This window comes from Lissotriton helveticus, chromosome 3_1, assembly GCF_964261635.1.
Source record: "Lissotriton helveticus chromosome 3_1, aLisHel1.1, whole genome shotgun sequence".
Lineage (NCBI taxonomy): Eukaryota > Metazoa > Chordata > Amphibia > Caudata > Salamandridae > Lissotriton > Lissotriton helveticus.
Window position 1 is genome coordinate 583,278,507 of NC_136061.1, and position 25,486 is coordinate 583,303,992.

Here is a 25,486-nt window from a genome sequence, read left to right on the forward strand (position 1 = left end):
CTGGGTATTGCTGGGAAATTATGTATACAATTGAATGACTACTGCTCTCATTGTAAAAAATCCACCGTTTTGTCATGCAATGTGCTGTACTTCACAAGCTCTGAAAGCTGCGTGTTTTTACAAGTCTGGATCGTGCAGTAAGCTGTGAATATTGTTCTTTGTACTTTCAGTGACTGGCAGTAAACTTGCAAAAATAGCCTACCAGGTCACTGCTTGAATTGTTAAATCTGTGGCAATTTGAGGGTGACTGGATCCATTCCAAGAGAACTTTATTCAACCTCTCAGTTTGACTAAAGTGAAACACACAGATGCTTAATATCAATTTATATATAAAAAAAATACTAATTATTATTTTCTGGGCTAAAGCAGCAGTAACCTAATTTCCCCACATCGTTTTATTTTTCACAAATTTACATATATTGAGTTCATTAAAGATGATTGAAGCTGATTTTGAAAATAGCCTTTGATGCCTGTAATCTCCCAATAACTTATTTCTGCTATACTGTGTATGTGTGGAGTATTTTTCTCAGACAAACTTTGTTAAAAATCACTAGAGGTCCTAAGAATGATGACTTAGATGCAACTAGTATAGGCAGTGAGGGTGATAAAGATTACTATGTGTGAAGGGCAGGGTAGTGTTTCAGCTGAGGTCCAACATTTGATTGGGTACTTAATTGAAGAAAACTCTTCAATCCCTGCCTTAAGTTCACAATAATGGAGTTTGCTGGCTGAGGGTGGGGGTATGGAAGGAAAAAGGCCAGCTACCCTGTCTTGTAATTCCTTTTCTCGAGCCTGATGAGGTTGTTTCTCTGGGCGTTACAGTTCCCATGGGAGAGCTTAATCTTGTCAGATATACATGGGACTGTGGCGTTACAGATCTGGAGGTGATGTTTGCTTTGGATGAGGGCCAGTTGGCTTTAAAGGTGGGAGAGATTGTGTCACACTTCCTGGGACCATTGATCAGTTGACATTCGCATTAAGAATGCAGATGTCAGATTGGATGCTTGGAGAAACAGCATTGCCTTGCTTTGCAGCATTGGCAACACATTTCTATTTTATAAGTATCTGTGATTTACCTGTTTCCAGTCACCCTACAGAGCTGATCTGTGTCTGCAGTCTTATTCGTGGATTGAGCAGTTTGGCTTGCTGCTACCTGGGCATGAGGATATAACTTCTGGCTAGTAGAGATTATTATTATTATTGTTATTCATCATTTATAGCTGGCATCTTGGCACTGATAACTTATCAGTATAGAGAACATTCTGTTAGATGATTACACAGGGACTAATACAGCCGTACTATCCCAGGGGAAAAGCCAAGTACTTAAGTTTTTCCTGAAACTTGACAGGTGTGAGTCTGTTCTTAGAAAGAGCGGCAGATTGATCCATAGGTGAGCAGCTCTGACCTGGAAGGCCTTTCCTCCCAGTTGTGTCTCTTTAAATGAGGGTATATACACCAGGCAGGCATAGGATGAACTCAGCATTCATGCGGGCCTGTAGGGTTCATCCTTTTGCTGTAGAGAGTTGGGTCATGAGTCAATTAATGCCTTGTGCAAAATGCAAAGAGCCTTGAAAATGCATCTTTCCTTTACTGGAAGCAAGTGGAGTTCCTGCAGCGTTTCAGTTGCAGAATCCCTTCTCCCTTTGTTTAGTGCTAGCTTGGCAGCCATCACCTGGATCCTTTGAAGCCACTTGAGAAGGTAGTGTGGGCAGCCTAGAAACCAAGAATTGCAATAGTCCAGTCTGCTCAATATAGTGTCCTGTACCACTAGTTTCCTAAAAGGCGGTGAAAGCATAAGGGACAATCTTCTTCAAGTTTCTGAAATATCCATAGCATGCCGCTACCGTTTTTATTGACTTGAGTCTCCATTGAGAGACTATCATCAAATTGCACTCCAAGTCCAGAACTGAATTCATTGGTCTAGACTCTAGGCCAAATATTAGTTGGAAGTTGTTGTAAATTCCCAGGCAAGAAGCACAAATATTCTGTTTTGTCTCCATTGAATTTTAACATGTTCTCGTCAAGGCACTGGGCCATCTCTTTCAGACATGAGTGAAAGTTGTTTATTTGATTTCTGCCCGACTTGTCCAATGATATTATTAGTTGGGTGTCATCTGCATTATTTACAAACGATATCCGGAAGGACTTAATCAGGGTCAGCAATGGTCTTAAATTGACATTGAACACGATGGGACTTAGGACAGAGCCCTAGGTACTCCATGGCCAATGTCTTTTTATTCAGATAGATATGGCTGGAGAGTTGTTTGCCATCTTTATGATTGGTAGGATTCACTCCATTTAAGCAGTGTGCCTATTATGCCACTTATTCCAATTTCCTTTAGACATGCACGCAGAATTTGGTGGTTGGCGGTGTCACTAGATGACTATAAAAGCCTCTAAACACTCTTGCTGTAGTAGTTGTCCGATCTCAGATACTTATTTGTGTCCTTTACGGATTCTATCCTATATTTACTGTCTTTGCAAATGGTAACACCCCCATAGGTGGTCTGCCTTATTGTCCCCGCTATAGGAGTGTTGTTTAAACCTAAGCAGCAAGTATTCTGCTTTGTCAATATCTAATGCCCATACCTGTGCCCCTTCAGCTAAAAGCTTAAGAGAGGCTTTTGTGTAGCTCGTCCGCTTGTGTTTCCCCTTTATTCCCTCAATTGATATTGTAACTGGTCCTTAATCTTGGCCTGAGCCATGCTCAAACTGGATGAGACTGCAGTCAGACACCTCCTGGGAACTGCTTTCATGGCATTCCATAATGTGTTCTTATTCACACAATTCTCAGTCATGTATTCTAATTGAGTTTACAACTTCTTCCCTGATAAATGTTTGCAGCAGCAGGTTATTGTTTAATCTTCACCACATATCCATGCATGATCCCTGCTAGCAGAAACATCTAGTGACACTGGAGCATGGCCAATTTGGTGATGTAGCCAGTTTTTGTCTGTTTTGTGCTGGGAGTAAAGATGAGCAGGGGTGGAATTTTGCATATGTCCTGTAGCGGGTGGGAAAAAAGTGAAGCCTGTGGAGTTGGGGTGCATAGTGTGCTACAGATCGACCATCATTCCACAGACCTTGAGCCACTGAAATTGTGGGCCTATTGATTGGGTAAGGTGCAAAATGTTTTTTTTTATTTGTTGTTTGCAACTAAACAATAACATACATGTTAGTATAGCCACATTCTTTGAGCAAGTTCCAGCTTTTTATTTTGTACTATATAACAGATTTAGCCAAATTCTGCTGCATAAATGTATCAAACCCATTAATATTTTAGATATTATAATTCCAGAGAGAGCACCATATCAGTTCTTTCACCAACTTAGCAGTTATATCAGGTCATTTGACTGCTAAGGATCTCTCCCTTTCCCTAAATCATAACCATTACCTTCATGGAATGATACCTGGGTACTAGCATAACCTGCTCAGCGTGTTACTAAGCTAGTCATGGAACCAGTGCGTATCTGCCATTCTGCCAGTGTTATCTGTGTATTATGCGGTCTCATTAGCACTGGTTGCCATAAGATCTTCTTTTTATGGTCCCTATTTATCCTTGGGTTTAGACGTATGCGGCTGTAGTGATACGTACACCACAGCTGTATTGTTAAACATAAACCTACCCGTGAACCAGTCATTTCATTTACGTTTAGTAATTCTGCAGCAATGGGACAAGCTTAACATATCCCAGAATAGCAGACTGTGTTTTCGGCATAATGGGACACCCTAACATGGTGAACATGATTTGGAAAATGTCAACGCTCCTTGTTTAAACTTCTTTGTCTGGTACATACATCCCTGCATGGAAGTGGGCTTCTCTATCTGCAGGGCAACTTGCAGCTGTATGCTATTGCTCAGAGTCTACGATCCAGTGGGAAGCTTATGTTACATCCTCAGCGAATTCGCACTACATGGTATGGGGGCTGTTTGTGTTCCTACTTGTCCCCACCAGCACTGGAATCAGATTCTGCTACATCTGTGTGCATGCACTGGTTTGAAACTGTTTAAAAACTCTCTCAAAACTTGGCTTTTTAGTCTCTAATAAATTAATCTTTTTATTTTAATATTCCTGCCTAGGACCTGTAGAGCTGCAATAGCACCAAGAGATTCTACTCAGTGTGATTTATTGCACTTAATCAACTTTTACAGAACATTAACTTGACTTGGACGGCTGTTCTAAACACGTTGTGGAGAAAAGCCTTCGTCCATCCACAGCATGATGTGTTGATGCCATGGAGCTTGGAACTTGTTTTGCAATGTGTGGTTTGAATGATTTACTTTATGTATGTAACTTTTAGCTGCAGTTCACTGACCTTGTTGGGCAGGATGTGTCCGAGAGGTTTCATGTAGAGGTTGGAGATGATAGATCCTAGCGGGGCTCTGCCAATCACAGGTGTGAAGTATTGGGTATTGTGGTATCTGCAGGATGCCACTGAAGCAAAGTTTTACAGAGTTGGTGTTGAATAGAGTTTGATTCTGTGATCTTGAATACTGCCAAGTGGGCCAGCAGAAAGAAGAGACATTGATTACATTGTTGGTGATCCTGAGTCCACTGCTAGATATTTGGATGAGGAGTCTTTCAATGCAGCATTAGTGTCTGCCTCTGCATTGGTAGAGTTGAAGTAGGATGTTATCCTTGATGACTCCCCACACGCGATTGGAAGCTACCCTTTTGGTGACTTTACTCTAGAATGGTAAATGTGCCATCTGTTACAGACCTCAACAGATGCAAACAGTAGATTGCCCCTAGCTTGGGATACTTGTTCAGTAAAACACCCTTGTGGATATGCTGTCAGAGTGCCTCTGATTTGCCCTGATTAGCTCAATGGTTTTGAAAACCACTTGTCTAGGCTCCCTTGTGTTGGCGTCTGGGATATGCCTCATTTGTTTTTTTGTTTTCGGGGAAGGGGTTCTAATCACGGCTGTAACGGAAAGTTGAAAGCAAAGAGAGATGTCCTAGTACACAAATCACCTCATGGCAGATGATATCCTTTGTAATTTCTTTGCAAAAGCTTTTCCGAACACTAAACAGAGCACATTGTGGACAGTGACTAAAACAAGTGTTACACTTTAATTTTTCCTATCCAGAGTAGCAGAAGAATGTGCATGTGTCGGCTAGGAATCTGTTGTAGGTTTTTTGCCTTAAACTCTTGGCTCTGGTCCTTTTTTGCATGGACAATAAATAATTAATCATCTGAAGCACTAATTAATGCACAAAGGGAGGTAGATCTCCTTGGTGCCTCGGAGTAACTCCTTACATGTAGACTATACATGTACAGAGTGCTAGAACCTTTGTGCTTGTTCTGGCATAACCATTATATAATGCCAGTGTAAGGATACCCATGTAAAGTTAATCATTTCACTTTGTCTTTAAAAGCAAGATATTTGCAGTTGGTCAAAGCCAGAGAATGTTTGAGTTTCTAAGCTACGTAAATGAATTGTTGTGCATCCTTCCTATGGGTGTGTAGGTGAGCTAGAAAACAATGTCAAGTTCATAACAAGGTTATTTAGGTTAATAACCATAACTCTTTAGAAATTTCGAAAAACACAAGTTAAAAATAAAATGTAAAGATAAATGCTTTTTATATCAAACATAACATTTAAATTACTTTTTTGTGTACATTGCCATACTCAGATGTTACATGTGTACAAATACGGCAATAAAAAGTTTGCATGCAGTATTGGAAAAAGTACACAAATTGGTTACACGATGCAAATATAAAAATTTCTTATCAGCACATGAGTAGGGTGAAATGCGTTGTATTAGTTACACTTAAAGATAGAAGAAATGTGTGGACTCCCTTTGTCCTGGTAAAGGGTCTTCAGACTGTGTGGGTCTTCAAAGACGGTTTTAGTAAAAGACAAATTGCATAGTGCTCAAGCAGTAGCTACTGAATTCTACAGCTGCAGAGCCTTACCATAGCACATAATCCATGCAAGTTTGATTGTTACTACTAGTTAACACCGTTTGATAGCACGAATAGGGCAGTGACAATTTTGACAAAGGGGATGATTATGTCCCCCAATATGATGATGAAAACTGGTATGAAGAACTCCAAGATGTCAGAGGCCTGGATACTCTCCAAATACTGGCCTTGTGTTTCCTTCTGGTCCTGCTACTGAGGGAAGTGCACCATTCGCCATGCTTGTGCAAAGGGCAGCAAGCCTTTTAGACCTATAACTTTAAACTATGGAGGCGAAGAATAATGTTCTGACGAAAGTACTCCAGTCTAGCAAGTCCCTACAGAACCTTTACTAGTATTTATCTAGCCTCTGACATATACCCTTTTGGGCACTTGGGCGAATTCATGTCCGGGCCACCAGTTAATAGGCAGGTAGCTCAATAGAATAGAATAGAAACTTTGGCAAGTATATTTTTTCCTCCATAAGCGTGGCTCTGCTCTCAGTAAATGCCAGCTAATCCCATGAACTATGGAAAATGGTGGCCCAAGTTTTACTGGCAGTTCCGGAGGACCTGAGGGTGCACCTTATCCAGGATGGCTGCAATGCAGTAACTTTTTTGATCCGCTCTGATTTGAACAAGACTAATTACCTAGTGCAGGTGATGGGTACAAGTATGGCACTTTGGTGCCACGCCTCAATGAGGTCTACAGGCTTCTCCAGAGATGTCTAAGCATCCCTAATGAACATGCCATTTGATGTTTCTCGCCTTTTTGGCGAAAAAGCAAATTTGGCCTTGGAACAGTATAAAGAAGCAGGGCCACAGCATGTTCTTTGTGTCTTTACGCCCCACCAGCAATTTCATCCTTCTAGTGGCTATGGTTGAGTTTACACTTTTGCCAATGTCATACCCCTCCAAAGGGCCACCAGGCCTTTCAGCTGTTTCCTGGCTGAGGCTGCGCTTCATGAACCGAATAATGTGTTTCTCTATAGGGAACTATTATCTATACCTGGTCATGGGTTCAATAATAGTGGGATTTCTCACTTTTGGAATAATAAATGATTTGTCAGAGCAACACTATTTGCCTTTATTGTAGCTGTAAGGGTATCGCCCCATTCGTACATCAATATACATACATACGATCAACACAACATATTAACAAATCAAATTCAAGGCAGTCCATGTAGACAATTTGTTAGGGTGTGTCAAACTAATTTGTAAAGAGAATCCACCTAGTGATAGCTCCTCCACTTTTTTTGTCTCAACCTCTTTAGGAAGTACAGTCTGGCGCCCATAATTCGTGGTCACAACGTTTCCTAGAGTACAAATGTCTCAGTCCATGGAGGAACTTCACACAATTAAGTAGTCCACACGTTTCGGCCCCTTCCTTTCGGCCGCTTCAAGATGTTGCAACAAGGACATTAGACACTGGCATCATAGACTTTTCCAACCAAAACCGGAGCACGTGAGCTAAAATCCCTTAAGACTGCCAGTGTCGGCTTCAAAGTAAATAACTCGGAGCACAGGAATACGGCAGAGAAGAGGAACCAGTCTGTAACTAGTGTGGAAAAGTTCTGATCAACTCCTGCAGCAATCTCCCAGGTGTGTTTGTAGAACAAAGTCATGGGGTGTGTGCACTCTGTGAGATGTTGGTTCATGCACTAATTTCCCTACATAAGAACACGTGGGTGCCAATTAAAACCAGCCCAAAGACACTTACTTCAAGAATTGCCGTCGAAGATGGGCTAAAGCAAGGCTGTGTTCTTGCCCCGCTGCTGTTCAATCTGTACACAGCCGACCTCGGTACATTCTTGGAGAATAGTAATCTTCTCCCGCCAAAACTGGGACCCGCTAAAAAGCCTCTTCACATATTACAATATGCGGATGATATTGTAATAATGGACCAAGCAAAATCGGGTCTCCAACGGGCATTAAGTATGCTTCATACATATAACTCCGCCAATGCCCTGAAAATCAACCAGGCAAAGACGAAGGTACTGGTATTTGGCAGATGTAAGAACAAGAAAAGGCTGGCATGGAACTTTGGGCCCGCCAGGATTAACACAAAAGTAAAATATAATTACTTGGGAGTCTGGTTCAACGAGACGTCCAGGCCTACAGCTCACCTAGCCGCTTTGCAAAAGAGAGCAGGCGCAATCACATACCCCCTGACCCGGCAGAACCAAACTCTGAGCAGCCCCTCTGCAGAAGCCATCCTGAAGGTGGCTAAAGCTACTTTACTTCCTGCATTAACTTACGGACACCAGGCCTTTCCTGGAGCATGCTCCTCCAGTCTTGAGCTCGCCCAAATCTCCACCTACTAAAAACTTTTCCATCTGCCAAGTTTTATTCAGCGGGCAAGACTACGATTGGAGCTGGGCCTACAAAGACAATCTCTTCACTGCCAGGCCGACATCCTGAAATATTTTATTAGGACCCTAAAAGCAGGTGATAACACCTTTAAATTCCAGCTTAAAGGAATCCTGTCTAGCCCTGGCAATCCCTGGAATACCCAGATTATAAAGGCCATAAGAGTGTTAGAGATTGACGAGTCATCTCTCCCCTCAGTCACTATTCCATACTCGGCCTGGAAAAGCACCATCAATAAACAAGTGAAACTTATTTCTCAGTCCATGGATCTGCAGGCTCTAAAGACATCAACCATTCTGCTCCCCTTGAACTCTTCGTATCTTCTTGGGCGTCCACAAGCATACTGCCAGGAAAACTTAAGCAAAGTGGCTCGGAAGAACATAATGTTTATGCAACTTCTAGGCCTGCGCTCGACGGCCTTCAACAAATGGGCCCCAACAAGCGAGGGGGGAGCTTGCAGGCTGTGTAAATACCACTCCGAATCATGGCTGCATCTCTTGTGCTGCTGCCCGGCACTAGCAGCCCCCAGAAGGTCCCTTTTGAAACCCTTGTTCTTAAAATGGGGCGCCAGGACGTGCTGGGAGGCCTCGGCCTTGTGTTTTACATCTACTGACATTCAAGTGCTCGCTAGGTTTGGAAAATTTGTGAGACTTTTGGACAATCTTCTATTACCTCCCTTGGTTGCCATGCTTCCTCCCCCTCCCCCTCAAAGACTCATTACAGACTTTTTCCGTCCTTTGGCCCAGTACTCTGTCTTAACTATTTTATCCGGCCAAGCATAGCAAAACGCTCACATAGGCAACTATAATGCTGCTCCTCAATAAGCATATTGGTCTCTAAGCCTTGAAAATTGTTCTTTAGCCTTGTTTTTATTTGATAAATGTGCTAAAAGCTAAATTTTATACTTGTGCTAAAGCAGACTTTGTTTGGCAATGGTTTTAAGTAACTGTGCTAAATTAATAAAACTTGAAACTTAATACCCTCTGTTAAGAAAAGATGCCTCAACAGAGTCTATCTATCAAGGGGAACATATGGCCATTTTCTTTTGCTGATAGTTTCATAAACCTTAAGATTATTGCCCGCAGTTTCAGTTTGGGATTATACATTGAGTCTACATTTTCTTGTTTGTTGTTGATGTCAGTAAACTGTACTTTGTACTTTGTTGGTTCATGGAAAGCGTGGTCACTACTTGTTTTTGAAAAAGCACCAGGGCCCGCCTTCCTTTTTAATTTTTCCATCACTTCGGACAGCAGGGACAACGTGCAGCTCAGTCCCCTGTCCCAACTGTATCCAGGGCTGAAAAACCGCTTTTGTGCATTCTTGCTGGCACTCATCCACCCTCTTCGAGGCAGGATTCGATATTTCCTTCAAGTGTGGCAAGCAGTCACTGCAGACAAGTGAGTTGTCCAAACTGTACAACAGGCTACACCCTCCCATTTCTCTGCATCCCGTCACACCTTCCACCACCATCAGAACAGCTGAATAAGGACAACATGTCCATCTAGCAGCAGAAAGTGTAGGCCTTTTAGAGAGGGTTCCGGCCCCTGGAGTAGGAACTGGGTGTTACTCATGCTACTTCCATGTGCTAAAGAAGGACGGGGATCTTCATACTATTTAAAATCATCGCCCGATCGACTTCCTGCGGAAGGGAAAATCCAAAATGCTAATTCTAGCCCAGCTCTTGTCTACCTGAAACCCTGGAGACTGAATGCAAGGGTTGGACCTGCAGGACTCCTATTTCCAACTACTCAAGGCCTACAGGTACTACCTGGGGGGTCACAGTGGGTCAGGAGCATTTTCAGTTTGCAACGCTCCCTTTTGGGGTCACTAGTGCCCCTTGGGTGTTGACAAAAATGATGTTGGTCGCAGAATTCCTATGGAGGTCAAGAGTGACTTGCTGCTTAATGGAGACTTGTTGCCCCAGACAGCCATCAACCACCTCTAGAAGACAGCAAAACTCCATACATTATTGGAGTTCACTATTAATGTTCTTAAGTCACACCTGACTTCTTTGCAGGTGCTCCCGTTAATCCGAGCTTCTCTGGATACAATATAGTTTCACGCCTTTACCCTGAGCAGAAAATACAGGACATTCAGGCTATGATCCTGATGTCTCATCCTCTGAATATCAGTGCGGATGGTTGTGAGAGTTTTGGGATTGTTGGCCTTTTGCACTGCACTGCTCAAACATACCAGACGGCATATGCAAGTTATACAGTGGGACATCAAGTCCCAATGTGCACAGTGCCAGGGGAATCTGTTGGATTGTATCCATGTTTTGGAGGAAACTGGAAAGGATCTGCGGTGTTAGCTGCTGGACCACAGTTGTGTCCGTGGCAAACCCTTCTCCATACCCCACCCAGATTTGCCAGTAGTGACGAATACATTACTTCTGGGTTTGGGAAACAATCTAGGAGAGGTGTAGATCAAAGGTCTGTCATCTTTGGCAAAAACTTGACCTCACATCAGTGACTAATCTCCCGCAAGTGTGTCAAGACGCGCGCAGGGTATTCTGCAGTTTATACGAAGCGCTAGGTCTTTAGGTCCTTCCTGAATTAAGGCAATGACGGTGATTGCCTGAGATGCAGAGGTAGGGAGTTCCAGGTCTTTGCAGCGAGGTAGGAGAAGGATCTTTCTCCAGCCGAGGTCTTGCCGATCCGTGGCTAGTGGCCAGGGCCAGATCATCGGAGATGTCTGATCGTGTGTAGGAGGAGAGGCGGTATGCACTATTGTGTGTTGGACGGCATATCTGAGAGAGCGCAGCCTTGGAAACTCCATCTACATTGAAGCTTGGGACTCCTGAATGCCTTCCTGCCGCTGCGCCTCCTGCCTGATCTTCCATTCTCTTGAACGTGGTCACTTACTTTCTTGTTGGGCAGGCTATCACCGTCACAGCATTCTTAATCTAAATTGTTTGTACCCATTGAGGGTACTAAACTTTTTTTATTGATTGCACCAAAAAACATCGGGTGGATGATCAGCTTTTTGTGGATTTCTCTGAGGCAAAGAAGGGCAAGGGCAAAGCAGACCGTCTCCTGGTGAATTGTTCTATGTATAAATATCTGCTTCACAGTATTGAAGAAGCAGGCTCCAGAGGGTTTGTGATCTAATTTCTCCCAGATCGAAGGTTGCTACCCCTCCGCTAGCATGTGGAGAACCTGTCTTGAATATTTCTCTAGCAGCCATGTAGGTGTTGGGTCTTATGCTTACAAAACACTGCTGCCTTGACAGGTCTGTCAAGAGGGGCATTATGCCTACTCAGTCCTGCAGGACGTTTTGGTTTGAGCAAGTTTACATCCATCTCATGAGGGAGGTACTGCTATGGTAACCATTTCCAAAGTGAGGAATATGCGGTTAAAAGTATCTCTCAGAAGTCCAATTACTTACCTTCGGCAAATCTTTCTGGTGGAGACTCTAACTGCAGATTTCTCACCAACCCTCCCGCCTCCCTCGTCTGTGAAATGGACTCTTTCCATCTAAAAAGGTCCTAATTTGGAAATCTACTCACTGGGTATTCCAATACGTGATAGGCTCTGCGTCTGAGGTTGCAGACAGGCCTTAGAAAGCAACTGACATCAGTGTAAATGGGTGGTGCTTATATACGGCACTGCTTGTCACTTCTGGAGCAGAACAACATAGGCTCGGAGACGCACGCTGCCACCTACCGACACACAGGAGTGTGCTGCTTTAAAGCTTCCCGATTTAGTCTGACTCCTGGGGAATAGCTACATGATGAGGAATTTGCAGTTAGATAAAGTATCCATCAGAAAGGGCGCCACCGAAGGTAACTCATTTGTTCATTTGAACAATAACTGGGTACAGCTCAATTCTTGGCAGTCTAAAAAAAAATCGAAGGCTCTAAAGGAAGATTCAGATGTAATTTGAAGCAAAGACTGGTACCCTGTTTATGACGGCTTTGCACTTTAATTGAAGATGCAAATTATTCATCTTATAGTTTAATTGGTTGTCGAGCAGTGTACAAAAAAAGGGATGCCTGCTGTTTTGGCAGGCTCCGTTTCTTCATTAATCTAAATTATTAGCCTGTAGCCTGTAGGCTGTAGTCATCAACGATCAAATACCACTAACTACACAATGGCCTGTCCAGCTTGGAATAACACTTTATTGGGAACATTGGTTTGACTTGGATTGTGAGCCATATGTAAGAAAAACTAGATGTCATGAGAAAATAATAAAATATATTTTTTAAACATTTAATTTAAATTACGAAATTAATATCGCTCTGAATAAATATATTGTACATCTACCTACATTTTAAGTTGGTGTGAAAGAAAAGAGAATGTAATAAAGGAGCAGCCCGAGTCAATCAACCTACACATGTTTTGATATTTGGGGAAGCAGCAGAAGGAATTTCTAATCAGTATGTTTGCATCTTCTTTTGGTCAGCAATGACTGTAGCAACTGAATTTGATTTAAACGGATGCCGCAACAAGAAAGGTGATGAGCTATCTCGAATCCTGCAAAACGGACTGCACGTTTTCATGATAGCCTGGCACGCGGTATTAACTTAACCGCTGCATATTCGCCAGTTAAGGACCCTCAATTTAGACATAGTAGTAAAAGTGGATCTCTGTGCGATGTTCCTTTTGTTTTAATGTAAACACCTCCCACCACCATTCTCTGACACAATTGCTATGCGCTCAAGTGACCATCAGTTCGCCATTTTTCACTGGTGTAATGGAGTGAACATGATCTCTGTTGAAAAATTGGTGGTATTAAAGTGAAGAAGAGGGCGCATGCTTGAACCATATTCAGTAGTAACATTGACTAAATATCCTATGGTCTAGCACTCTGTAAAGCGTGCTGCATTATAAATAATGGATTATGTTTTGTGAGAGAATTTGTCTGGTTCCTTTTCTCAGCCCAGGAAGTTTGACTTTTGTCAGTTACATATTAGTAAACTATGCTTTACTGATTCAAAGGTCTGCTTATTTGTCCCAGTTGGCTTCTTTGCTCTTTTATTATGTCCTAACCGTCTTGAGCAGTGGCAATTCATTTGTGGTTTAATATTTCTGTATTTACTTGAATTGGTGCAGCGATACACCTCTGTCCGAATAAGACATGACATTCAGCTTGAGTTTTGTGGTGTAAACAGTACAAGCATCATTGTTTCTAATCTGTCTGTATTGTGCGATTTCACAGGTCCTAGCTGATGCCGTTGCACGCCTCGTGGTAGATAAATTCAGTGATCTGACTGATAATTTCACCTCGCCTCATGCTCGTAGAAAGGTGCTGGCTGGGATTGTCATGACGACAGGTAAAGTTACTCGTTCATTGAAATACTTCTAAGATGTCTATCAAGTTGGCCAGTTTCAAGAGCATCAGTTGATCTTGGATGCACAGATGGCTGTGCACCTCTTTTAGTCTGACTTGCAGATGTATATCTGCCTTGTTTGGTGAAATTATATTCAGTGCTCTTGCTTTTTGTGCTTCAGGTTGTCTGTTGCTCAGTTAGCTGGCACTAGTGAGTACGGACAACCTGTCAAACTTGGAACGCAGTATAAGTGCATTCGGAGTTGGGTGGAGTGTGAATGACAGCTATTGTTGTGTTCCGTAGTGAGGAAATAAATGGAAAAACGAATGTGAGAAAGTTAGATGTATCTGCATTAATGACTGTTTGCGAGCCAAGAAAAGGGAATTATGACCTGACTTGAACCTTTTCACAAACTAGAAATCCACTTTATTGTAGTTGTCACCATGCCAAATAAAAGATTAGAGAAGCTTAGCAGAGCGGCGCTGGGGGGATGAACTAGTCAAGGTAACAGGTAAGCGAAAAGGAAAACGATGCTGATGAATGGAACTAGCGCCATTGGTTACAGGCAGAATGTCTCCCGTTAACGGATACGATCCACAACATTGTAGGAGAACTATAAGAATGTTTCTGTCTTTGAATGCGGGTAGTCAAAATTATGCTACGAGGTGTAAATAAAACCGACTGCTAACAGAGCTGACATTTGGGAATACTTGTATCCAAGAGCTCAGCCCTGAGTTTGAGAAAGTCAGTTTGGAGAGCTGTACACACTGTGAGAAAGGGCATTCCACAGCATTAAATGAGAAGGACATCAGTGGATTTTATTGCTGTGAACTCGCCAGTATCCAAACAGTGCAGCTAGGAAGTAGGGAAACCATGGGTACACCAGGGTGCTTCGGAAAACGTTTAGCTAGGAAAAGGGAAGTCATTAGCACTGTGCAAATCATTTGGTTCCTCATCTTGGATTTTGGGAACATTTCCCCAGCAGTAAAACACGATTGGAAGAATGGAGTTGGCTACCTTGCTAGATGTGAATAAATTGCAAGGAAGAAAACATATATGATTTGAAAAGAGGTGGGAAAGGGGAGTTTCAAAACTCTTTAGATGTAAATACAATAGAATATCTTTTAGAAACATTAGATTTCCAGATCTAGTGGTGGTAAGGTCTGATTTATGGGATGAGGAACAACACTAAATACTTTTAGAAAGAACGGTAAGTACATTGCAGTGGACACTGTTAGAATTGTACATTTAATGGGTGATCTAAAAAGGGGGCCTGCTGTTTTGTAGACTGCACAGTCCTTTGTGACTTATTGGCCATTCATTTTTTGTATCTATAAAAATGCCAGGAGTAAAATTACAGAAGTATAAAAAAAATAATGTTAGTTAATATCTGTTTTTTCAGAGCTACACAACCAAGCCACCTACATCATACATTTTGACTTAAGAATATTTCACCTGCACCTTTAGTTTCTTAACAGTGCCATTGCAGTTATTTTGAGGAGCCCAACTTGAATGGCAAACGTTTGCTTTTATGGATAGCAAGGATTAATGTAACGGTTTGATGTGTTCTAATGAAATTAAATTGGTTTCTCAATTGTACATTTACAAAGCTTGAAGCACGTAAGTCTGCTGTGTGCCTTGAGAATGCTGAAACCTACCTGAAGAGAATCTCTGAAGTCGGTTGTTTAAGAACAATCCAGGCACGCCTTAGAGTAGGCTTCTAAACCTAAAATATACTTACAGAAAACCACTGCTATGTGGTCTTTCCTTATGGGTAATATTATGTATTCACCACCTGAGATACTCGACAGACATCATTTCAAGGTGCTTGGTTCCTACGACAACCAACATTTACATTAACTTGAAAGTGTCTCCACAAGCACCTCTTAAGTGACATATTGTCATATATCGTTCATTTACCTACAATAGCAAAGATGATTGTGTTGCTGAGAAGGGGGTGGTGGGACTATTAATTCTGCAAAGTAATGAGCAAAAAAGACCTGGCATTCAATGTCCTTTACCACTTTTTGTATATATTGCAATAAAGATACAAGATTCTTGGACCAAATATTTAAACATTTTCCCCAATTGAGAAGCATCTTTGTTATTCACTACCCAAAAAACAAAGGAAGCAGTCTTTAGTAGTGTAAATTATACTGGAAGGTTAGCACTAGAATGGTGGCTTTAGTGACTGTCTTGGTCCCAGCGATCTGAAACCTATTTTGGCAAAGGTAGCAGAACATATCTTAACAACATATTACCCCAGGTAATTACCCCAGCTTGGTGGTGACGGGTGTTGGATTGTGTTTGTGCCTACCCAGAGAGGTAACACCTGCTACCTGCCCTAAGAAGTTTCCTTCTTCTGTGAATATATTTGCATGGCTCAATGTTTTGGTTTATTGTTTCATTCGGTTTGTTTATATCCCTGGATAAATGTATAGTTTAGTCAGTTACTTACATTCTCACTCTTGGGTGAGATTTTTCAAACTTGCCTAATTTGCTGTGTTAGTTGTATTCATATGTATGCCTCCCTTCTATAATGAAATGCTAGAACTTGGATTGGCAATCATGTTGCTGACTGTTGTGCAGGCATGCTAATTTATTGCATACATTTTCTGTGAAAGGTAAAGTCACACTTTTAACGTACCCTGACAATGTGCGCTCTTCACACCTTATTGCAGGCACTGATGTGAAGGATGCTAAGGTGATCTGCGTCTCCACAGGGACAAAGTGCATCAATGGGGAGTACATGAGTGACCGTGGTCTGGCCTTAAATGACTGTCATGCAGAAATTGTAGCTCGCAGATCTCTTCTGCGATTCCTCTACACAGAACTTGAACTCTTTTTAAGGTGAGTTTGGTGTATAGACTGATCCATGCAACCACACAAGTACTCTTAACCACCACCTCCACGGTTGGCTTTTATTTAGATTATTTTACAGGTAATTTGCCAGTGACTTTCATCATACTCTTTGATCCATTAGAATTTGGGAGAGATGCATGTTTCTTTCTGGGTCATTTACAAGAGAACATCTCTTGGTTGTCAGAGGTGAAGAGGCTGGGTGGTATCGTTGAAGCATTGCGGTACACCTTTAGTGGATCAAAAGCTGAAGTAACATAATGATAAGTTCACAGTTTAGTCTTTCAGGGTTTTTTTTAACTGTTCCCACTTGTCTACCCTTAGTTCAAAAGAAGAGAAACAAAAATCTATCTTCATGAAGTCAGAGCGTGGTGGATTTAAACTAAAGGACACTGTGCAATTTCATCTGTACATCAGCACCTCTCCATGTGGGGATGCCAGAATATTCTCACCCCATGAAGCTGCACAAGAGGGTATGGGCCTGTGCGCAGGATTATTATTTATTTTTACATTCTTACATTCTGAAGAAATTAAATGTGTACTGTACTGATAACTGGGCCAGAGGGTTGGCTGAAATATGAGCCATTAAAAGTAATGTGTACATTGTAAGCTGTACGGCGAATAATGAAATGAGAATGAATACAGTTTTCCATGTTTAAAATAGTACAACCTTGGCATAGAAAGCGAGGATTACAATTAAAAAGTTTGAAATTGTTATTTTAACACTGGTAATTGTAACTCAGGTCTTCTGTTCTTTCGCTCACCTGGACTTTCAGAGTCTTGTATTCTTTGACTAATCCAATACTTCAGAATTAAGTGTGAGACAGATGTTGGGTAGAGTCCATTTAAGTAGACTTTCCTGTAGGTGGCTTCATGCAGGTTTTCGCACAGCTCACCGTGGTCGCACCTCAATTTCCCAGTGAAATCTTGCCCTTTTTGGACAAAGAGACTACCTGTAGTATTTGCGCCCTAGCTCTGCTGGCACCTAGGGAAACCATGCAAACCTATACCTTTTTGAAAACTAGACACCCAGGGGAATTCAGGATGGGGTGACTCGACTGCCTACCACCAGGTTTTGTTACCCAGAATCCCTTGCAAAGCTAAGAATTTGACAAAAAAAACACATTTTCCTCACATTTCTGTGGTGGAAAGTTCTGGAATCTGCGTGGATCAACAAATTTCCACCCACCCAGCGTTCCCCCAGGTCTCCCGAAAAAAATAGTACCTCACTTGTGTGGGTAGGCATAGTGGCTGCGACATGAAATAGCGCAAAACGCAACGTGGTCGCACCTCAATTTCCCAGTGAAATCTTGCCCTTTTTGGACAAAGAGACTATCTTTTGTTTTTGAGCCCTAGCTCTGCAAGCACCTAGGGAAACCTAGCAAACCTATACATTTTTGAAAAGTAGACACCCAGGGGAATTCAGGATGGGGTGAATCGACTGCCTACCACCAGGTTTTGTTACCCAGAATCCCTTGCAAAGCTAAGAATTTGACAAAAAAACACATTTTCTTCACATTTCTGTGGTGGAAAGTCCTGGAATCTGCGTGGATCAACAAATTTCCACCCACCCAGCGTTCCCCCAGGTCTCCTGAAAAAAATAGTACCTCACTTGCGTGGGTAGGCACAGTGGCGGCGACATGAAACAGCGCAAAACGCAACGTGGTCGCACCTCAATTTCCCAGTGAAATCTTGCCCTTTTTGGACAAAGAGACTACCTTTTGTTTTTGAGCCCTAGCTCTGCCAGCACCTAGGGAAACCTAGCAAACCTATACATTTTTGATAACTAGACACCCAGGGGAATTCAGGATGGGGTGACTCGACTGCCTACCACCAGGTTTTGTTACCCAGAATCCCTTGCAAAGCTAAGAATTTGACAAAAAAACACATTTTCCTCACATTTCTGTGGTGGAAAGTCCTGGAATCTGCGTGGATCAACAAATTTCCACCCACCCAGCGTTTCCCCAGGTCTCCCGATAAAAATGGTACCTCACTTGCGTGGGTAGGCATAGTGGGTGCAACAGGGAAAGGTCCAAATCGTACGGTGGAGAATTTACAATACCCTAGAGCAAAAGTACCTTGATTTTTTGGGGGGGGCACCTGAGTTTTTGGCCCTGGGCTCGGCGGCCATCTTTGGAAACTACCAAACCCAAACAGTTCTGAAAAGTAGACACCCGGGGGAGTCCAGGGAGGTATGTCATGCGTGGGTCCCCCAATGTTTTCCTACCCAGAATTCCTTGCAAACCTTAAAATTAGGTACAAAAATCACTTCCAAACTTTTTTGCGTGGGATCTCCGTGCCGGCAAAAATGTCCTACCACCCAGCGTTCCCCTTGTTCTCCAGAGTAAAATGATACCTCACTTGTGTGGGTGCCCCAAAGCAGAACAGGCTAAAAATGAATTTTTTAAAAATCTAGTATTTAGGTTTGACAAATTAAGCACCCAAGGATAGTCACAGGGCTTTGGCCCACCCACACAAGTGAGGTATCATTTTACTCGGGAGATCAAGGGGAACGCTGGGTGGTAGAATATTTGTGCCCGCAGGGAGATCCCACCCTTAAATGTATGGAAAAGCGTTTTTTTTAACCTAAAATTAAGGTTTGCAGGGATTTCTGGGTAGGAAAACATTGGGAGACCCACGCAGGCCATACCTCCCTGGACTCCCCCAGGTGTCTAGCTTTCAGAACAGTTTGGGTATGGTAGTTTCCAAAGATTCCCGCCGAGCCTTGGGCCAAAAACTCATGGGAACTCCCTTGCAAGACCGAAATTGTTTTGAATGAATTAAGTTTTCAATTTGAGAGCGTGCAATTCTTGGGACAATATTGCATGGCAATTGTGACAGACATTTTCAAGTTTGCAGGAGATTGTGGATAAAAAAAAACCAATAGAATACACCAGAAAGACATGACCATATACTCCTATGGTTTATCAATAATATCTAAATTTAGTAAGTTATTTATAGCTTTAATGTACACCTTAACAGAGTTACTCAAAAGTCAAACATTCAAGCACGGCTATCTATTCCTCAAAGACACACACATACAGGTTGGATTTGGCACGAGGGCGAGTGATGGTTCAGTACATAAATTATTATTAACAAGATATTTCAGAAAAATGAAATGCTCTGTCAATAAATAAATGCATAAAAACCGAACCAGTGACTCGCAACTCATGAGCTGTAAAGCCACGACAAGGCACCAACCGTTTTACAGGCCATTCACGCACCTTTCATACCTGATACACACCAGACCATTTACACCATCCGGAAGGAAAAGCAACACATTACAACATTCACAAAAAGGGACAAGGTACACCCTACTTCTGAAAGAGAAAAAAGACAAATATTACTGGACAGCCATCTAAACCGCAAGCACACACACATACTGGTTGGATTTGGCACGAGGGTGAGTGATGATTCAGTACATACAATTTTATTCGCAAGTAATTTCACAAAAATGAAATACACTGCGTATAATTGAAAGTATGATAAACTGAACCACTGACTCACAGCTCGTGAGCTGTAAAGCCACGTCAAGGCACCAACCTCTTTACAGGCAATTCATACACCTTTCGTACCTGTGACACATACAAAACATTCACACCGCCAGCTGCGGACCCATCACATTACAACACTCACACCAGCAGACAGCGCCATTCCAGGGCCCATCACTTTCACACGCCCACATATGACACAGCAACTACACAAAATGATGGACTGCGTAGTGTCACTCAACTAGCAGTGTGTGTAGTGACCAAAAGAAAGTAACTACTCACACACCGCCAGCCGAGCGCCAGTCCACCCACATCACCATCCAAGCACCAGGCCATGCACACCGCCAGCCAAACACTACTCAGCGCACACCGACAGCCAAGTACCACTCCACACACACCGCCAGCCAAGCACCACTCTGTGCACAGACAGCCAAGTACCACTCCACGCACACCATCCAGCCAAGCGCCCCTCCACGCACACCGCCAGCCAAGCACCACTCCACGCACACCATCCAGCCAAGCGCCACTCCACACACACCGCCAGCCAAGCACCACTCCGCGCACAGACAGCCAAGTACCACTCCACGCACACCATCCAGCCAAGCGCCACTCCACACACACCGCCAGCCAAGCACCACTCCGTGCACAGACAGCCAAGTACCACTCCACACACACCGCCAGCCAAGCACCACTCCGTGCACAGACAGCCAAGTACCACTCCACGCACACCATCCAGCCAAGCGCCAGTCCACGCACACCGCCATCCAAGCACCAGCCTGCACACACCACAATCACATTTAGAATTCTTTTTTTCAAAATAACACTAAACAAATGGAAATACCTACAAATCAGCTAACACAAATTCTAAAACTAAACACATTGCACTAATGCCAAACCTTGAAACAAACACATTTTTTTTACAGAATACAGACCAGGTTAATTCACTTTACAGCTCATTAAAACTCCCAAAACTTCTTTTGCGTATGGTATGATTTAAAACAAGCTGACACACACAATCCAGGCTTAGGAGGACAGTCAGGGCAGTACATACGAGACTCCTTCCGCACGCCTCTGCGCCAACAGACTCTGCATCTTCTAGTCGGAAAGTCTCTTGCGGAAGTGGGAGGAATGAATTCAGCAAAGTGGCGATCTTTCAATCTAGCCACATCCTCCACCACTCCAAATCTAGGAACACTTGCCTGCTCCACTAGTACAAGGCTGCCTATTATAGACTCCTGAAACTTAACAAAAGGCATCTTCGACTCAGGACAAGACTTCTGGAACACAACAAAAGCATTAAAGGATGCCAAATGGAAAAGATGGATAGCCAACTTCTTGTACCAAATGTAAGCCTTTCGAAGAGCAGCATAAGGTTCCAACCTCTGATCTACTCTGTCAACACCACCCATGTACTTATTGTAAGCTAAAATGCACACAGGTTTGCGCACTTCAGCACCCTGACCCCAAACAGGCACAGGTTCAGTACTTTCATCGCAGATAGTAGTCAGCATGTACACATCTCTCTTGTCTGAAAACTTCACAGCTAGAAGCTCCCCACATCGCAATGCACTAGACTGTCCCCGCACAAGCCTTTTGCAAACAAGTCCTTTGGGAAACCTTTACGGTTACTGCGCATTGTGCCACAAGCAACAGTGCCCACTTTGGCCAACTCCTTGAACAACCGCACACCAGTGTAGAAGTTGTCTACATACAAATGGTGGCCTTTGTTAAATAATCCTCTACCTAGTTCCCACACAATTTTCTCAGTCACTCCAAAAGTGGAAGGACAACCAGGAGGGTTAATGCTGGACTCCTTACCAGTGTACACCCTGAAATTGTAGACATATCCAGTCTCACTGTCACACAACCTATACAGTTTGATTCCATTGCGTGCCCTCTTACAAGGAATGTATTGCCTAAAAACCAAGTGGCCCTTGAACAATAGCAAAGACTCATCCACTGCAATTTCTTTTCCAGGAGCAAAGATCTCAGAAAAACGATCAACAAAGTGATCAAGGACAGGCCGAATTTTAAACAGACGGTCACAATCAGGGTGATCGCATGGCAAGGCTAAACCATTATCAACAAAATGCATCATCCGAAGAAAAAGAAAAAACCGATCTCGACTTATGACTGCTGCAAATATAGCTGTTGTCATCAAGGGACTAGTGGACCAATATGAAGACATTGATGGCTTCCTTAGCAAGCCCATCAAAAAAGTTAATCCGAAAAACTTCTTCATCTCTTCAACATTTGTGGGAGTCCACCGGGTAGCTCTAGAATGGGGCTTAAGGCTGGCACTGTTGTCCCTCAAAAACTGTTCTGCATACAAATTGGTTTGCTCAACAATCTCTTGCAAAAACACATCGTCAAAAAACAACTGAAAAAAATGTATTGGCAGAAAATTCTCAGTATTCACCCTACACCCAGGAACACCAGTGAACTCTGGCAATGCCGGCTGCACCATGCCAGGAGGAACCCAGAGGCCATCCCTATCAACGGGGGGAACAGCCACCCCAGCCTGCAGCCCAGAAGCCTCTTGCTGCTGTACACCAACGGGAAGACTAAAAAGCCACAGATACTTCTGGCTGCACAACACCAACAGAAAACATAGCATCCCCAGAGGGCTCTTGCTGCACTACACCAACGGGAAGCCCAGCAGCCTGAGAAGCTTCTTGCCGCACTACACCACCGGGAAACAAAGCAGGCCCAGATGCCTCTTGCCGCTCTACAACAATGGGAAGCCTAACAGCCCCAGATGCCTCTTGCTGCACTACACCAACAGGAAGACTAACAGCACCAGATGTCTCTTGGCGCACCACAGCAATGTGAAGCCTTTTGGGCGCAGGCTGCAGCCCACCTGCCTCTTGCCGACGTAAAAGGAAAGGAAACCTTGCAGCCCTAGGCAGCAGCACAGATGCCTCTAGGCCCACTACCGGCACACCAATGTCCTCCGCTACCATAGGCACTTCATCAGCACTAGAAGAAGATTCATCATCCGATGATGATGATTCCATGCGAAGAGAAAACTCACTGCCTGAATCTTCTGCCCCTACCTCTGGGTCCGAATCGGACTCAGTCTCTGAACCATGGTCAGAGGAAGACTCAAAAAGCAAACCAAGAACCTGCTGAGCAGTAATCCTGCGACTAGCCATTATCCTAAAAAAGCAAGAAGACTGCACACACAAGTGAACAACAACCTACACTGTGCAAAGTAAGAAGTAAACAAGGTAAGGCTTTCACAAAAAGATCAATACAATCCAAAACAATTTCACTCTTACCAAATATAGCTACACTCACCAGCACCTACTCTGCTGAGACACAGCAAAAAGAAATGATATCCCACTCGAAAAAAAAAAAAATTACAGGTTAGAAAACAAAGTGCACATCAAACACTAATGCTGAAAAAAAACCTAAAAACACAGAGCCACACAAACTGCTATAAGTACAACCTTTTTCAAAAAGACAAACATCAAGGGAAAGTAGTACAAAATACATTCACTTACCAAGCACAAGCAACTACACAAGCTGCAAAACCAGCAGTAACAGACCCGCAACCTACAACAATCCAAACAGCAAAAGCCTGGAACAAGACAACAAGCATTGGCATTGCCAATAGGTCTCGCTTGTGGGTCTTTCGTTCTCTGCCAGACAACGCACACCGGATCCCCAGCACTAATCAAGTTATTTCCGTATTCAAGAATCTGAACTATTCATTTCAATATTATGTGCTTTCTCGGTTTTTCCCCCTCGCAATCACCAAGATAATTAGACATTTTGCACTTTATAATGAAATGATTGCAGCCTCAATCTGTGAGAAATGGGGAATTGACTGTTCTTCATTGTACTGTGGAGTGGATGGAAATGTGTGTGTGCGGGAGGGGGGGGTAGAGAGAGGGGGTGAAAGAGAGACACAGGAAGGGAAAGGTGGAGAGAAAGAAGCAGAGGGGGAGATAGGGGGGTAAGAGGAAAGAAAGAAAGAAAGAAAGAAAGAGGAAGGAAGGAAGGAAAGGATGGAAAGAAATAAAAAAGAAAGGAAGAAAGAAAACGAGAGAAAGGAAGAAAGAAAGAATGAAAGAAAAAGAGAAAGGAAGAAAGAAAGAAGAGAAAGAAAGAAATAAAGGGGGAAAGAAAGAAAAGACAGAAAGGAAGGCAGGAAGGAAGAAAGAAAACGAGAGAAAGGAAGAAAGAGAGAATGAAAGAAAAAGAAAGAGAAAGGCAGAAAGAAAGTAAGAAGAGAGAAAGGAAGAAAGAAATGAAGGAAGAAACGAACAAAGGAAGGAAGAATGAAAGAAAGAAGGGAAGAATGAAAGAAAGAAAGAAAGCAAGGAAGGAAGAAAAAACGAAAGGAAGAAAGAAAGGGGAGGGAGGGGAAAAAAGCGAGCGAGAGGAAGGAGAGATAGGTGGAGTAAGAGAAACATAAAGGGGCGTGGGGAGGGGTGCTTTGGCTTTCTCCATTACTCTGGGAAGTGCATGTAAATCTGTATGACAGAGAAAGAGGCAGAAAGGATTAAACATAAAGGTGGGAGATAGAGGACAGGAGAGAACAAGAACGAAAGACAGGCCAAAGCAGGGTGAAGGATTCGAGCATGAAAAACAAGGCAGCGCTGGGAGGGGGGCTGGGCACGAAGGAAGGAGAAATGTGAGTCACGGCGGCCGTGAAGTGTGAAGCAGATCCCTTTGAAGCTCTCGGAGGCAGGAGCAAATGGTAAGGGGAGCTAAAAACAAGAGCGGCCGGGAAGCGGCCAGGAAACTAAGTACGGCCGGCCACATAATTAGGGGAGGAGAAGTGTGGCAGGCAGATGTGCGGCCTGGTGAGGGGGCGGGAATGCGAGCCTGGTGGGGGCAGGCGGATTACGGAGATGCTCGTGCTTGTGTGGTCACGTGACCCGCTTTGTGGCCACGTGACCTCACATGCAGTGTGAAGAAACGCCAGTGGTTTCACTAGCCGATCGAGCACTTGAATTCGATCCTATCCATTCCTGCGGAATGGGACAGGCTCGACCTAAAAATAGAGAAGAAATAAAAATTACTACCACATTTCACAAACAATATAACAATTAAAAAAACAACACACAAATTTGCCCCCCAAATTTACATTCGCCCAGACGGGCCATCAAATAGGGCTTAGACCAATTGGGATTAGATGAGGTTTAACATCAAGACACTGGTTAATTTTTTTAATTTTTTTTACTGCCTGACCCCTTTGGTGCCAGTCGGTCTTTTGCTCCTACCAGTACCCCCATCACACGGGGGCAGTAAGGACCTTCATACACCTTTTGTACGTGTGACACATACAAAACATTCACACCGCCAGCCGCCAGCACCATTCAAGGGCCCATCACTTTCACACGCCCACATATCTGACACAGCAACTACACAAAATGATGGACTGCGTAGAGTGTCACTCAACTAGCAGTGTGTGTAGTGACCAACAGAAAGTAACTACTCACACACCGCCAGCAGAGCGCCAGTCCACCCACACCACCATCCAAGCACCAGACCATGCACACCGCCAGCCAAACACCACTCAGCGCACACAGACAGCCAAGTACCACTCCACACACCGCCAGCCAAGCGCCACTCCAC

At 43.3% G+C, this 25,486-nt stretch overlaps 1 protein-coding gene across 6 annotated transcripts in view; it reads left to right on the plus strand.

Annotated features, from left to right (window-relative positions):
• Nucleotides 1–25,486, plus strand: part of ADARB1 (adenosine deaminase RNA specific B1) — a 964,894-nt gene that overhangs the window by 774,641 nt on the left and 164,767 nt on the right. For all 6 annotated transcript variants that reach the window (XM_078680556.1, XM_078680553.1, XM_078680555.1 and 3 more), the window contains 3 exons: nt 13,436–13,550; nt 16,229–16,397; nt 16,731–16,879. In XM_078680556.1, coding sequence (XP_078536682.1) covers nt 13,436–13,550; nt 16,229–16,397; nt 16,731–16,879 — 433 coding nt within the window. The remainder of the gene's footprint in view (nt 1–13,435; nt 13,551–16,228; nt 16,398–16,730; nt 16,880–25,486) is intronic.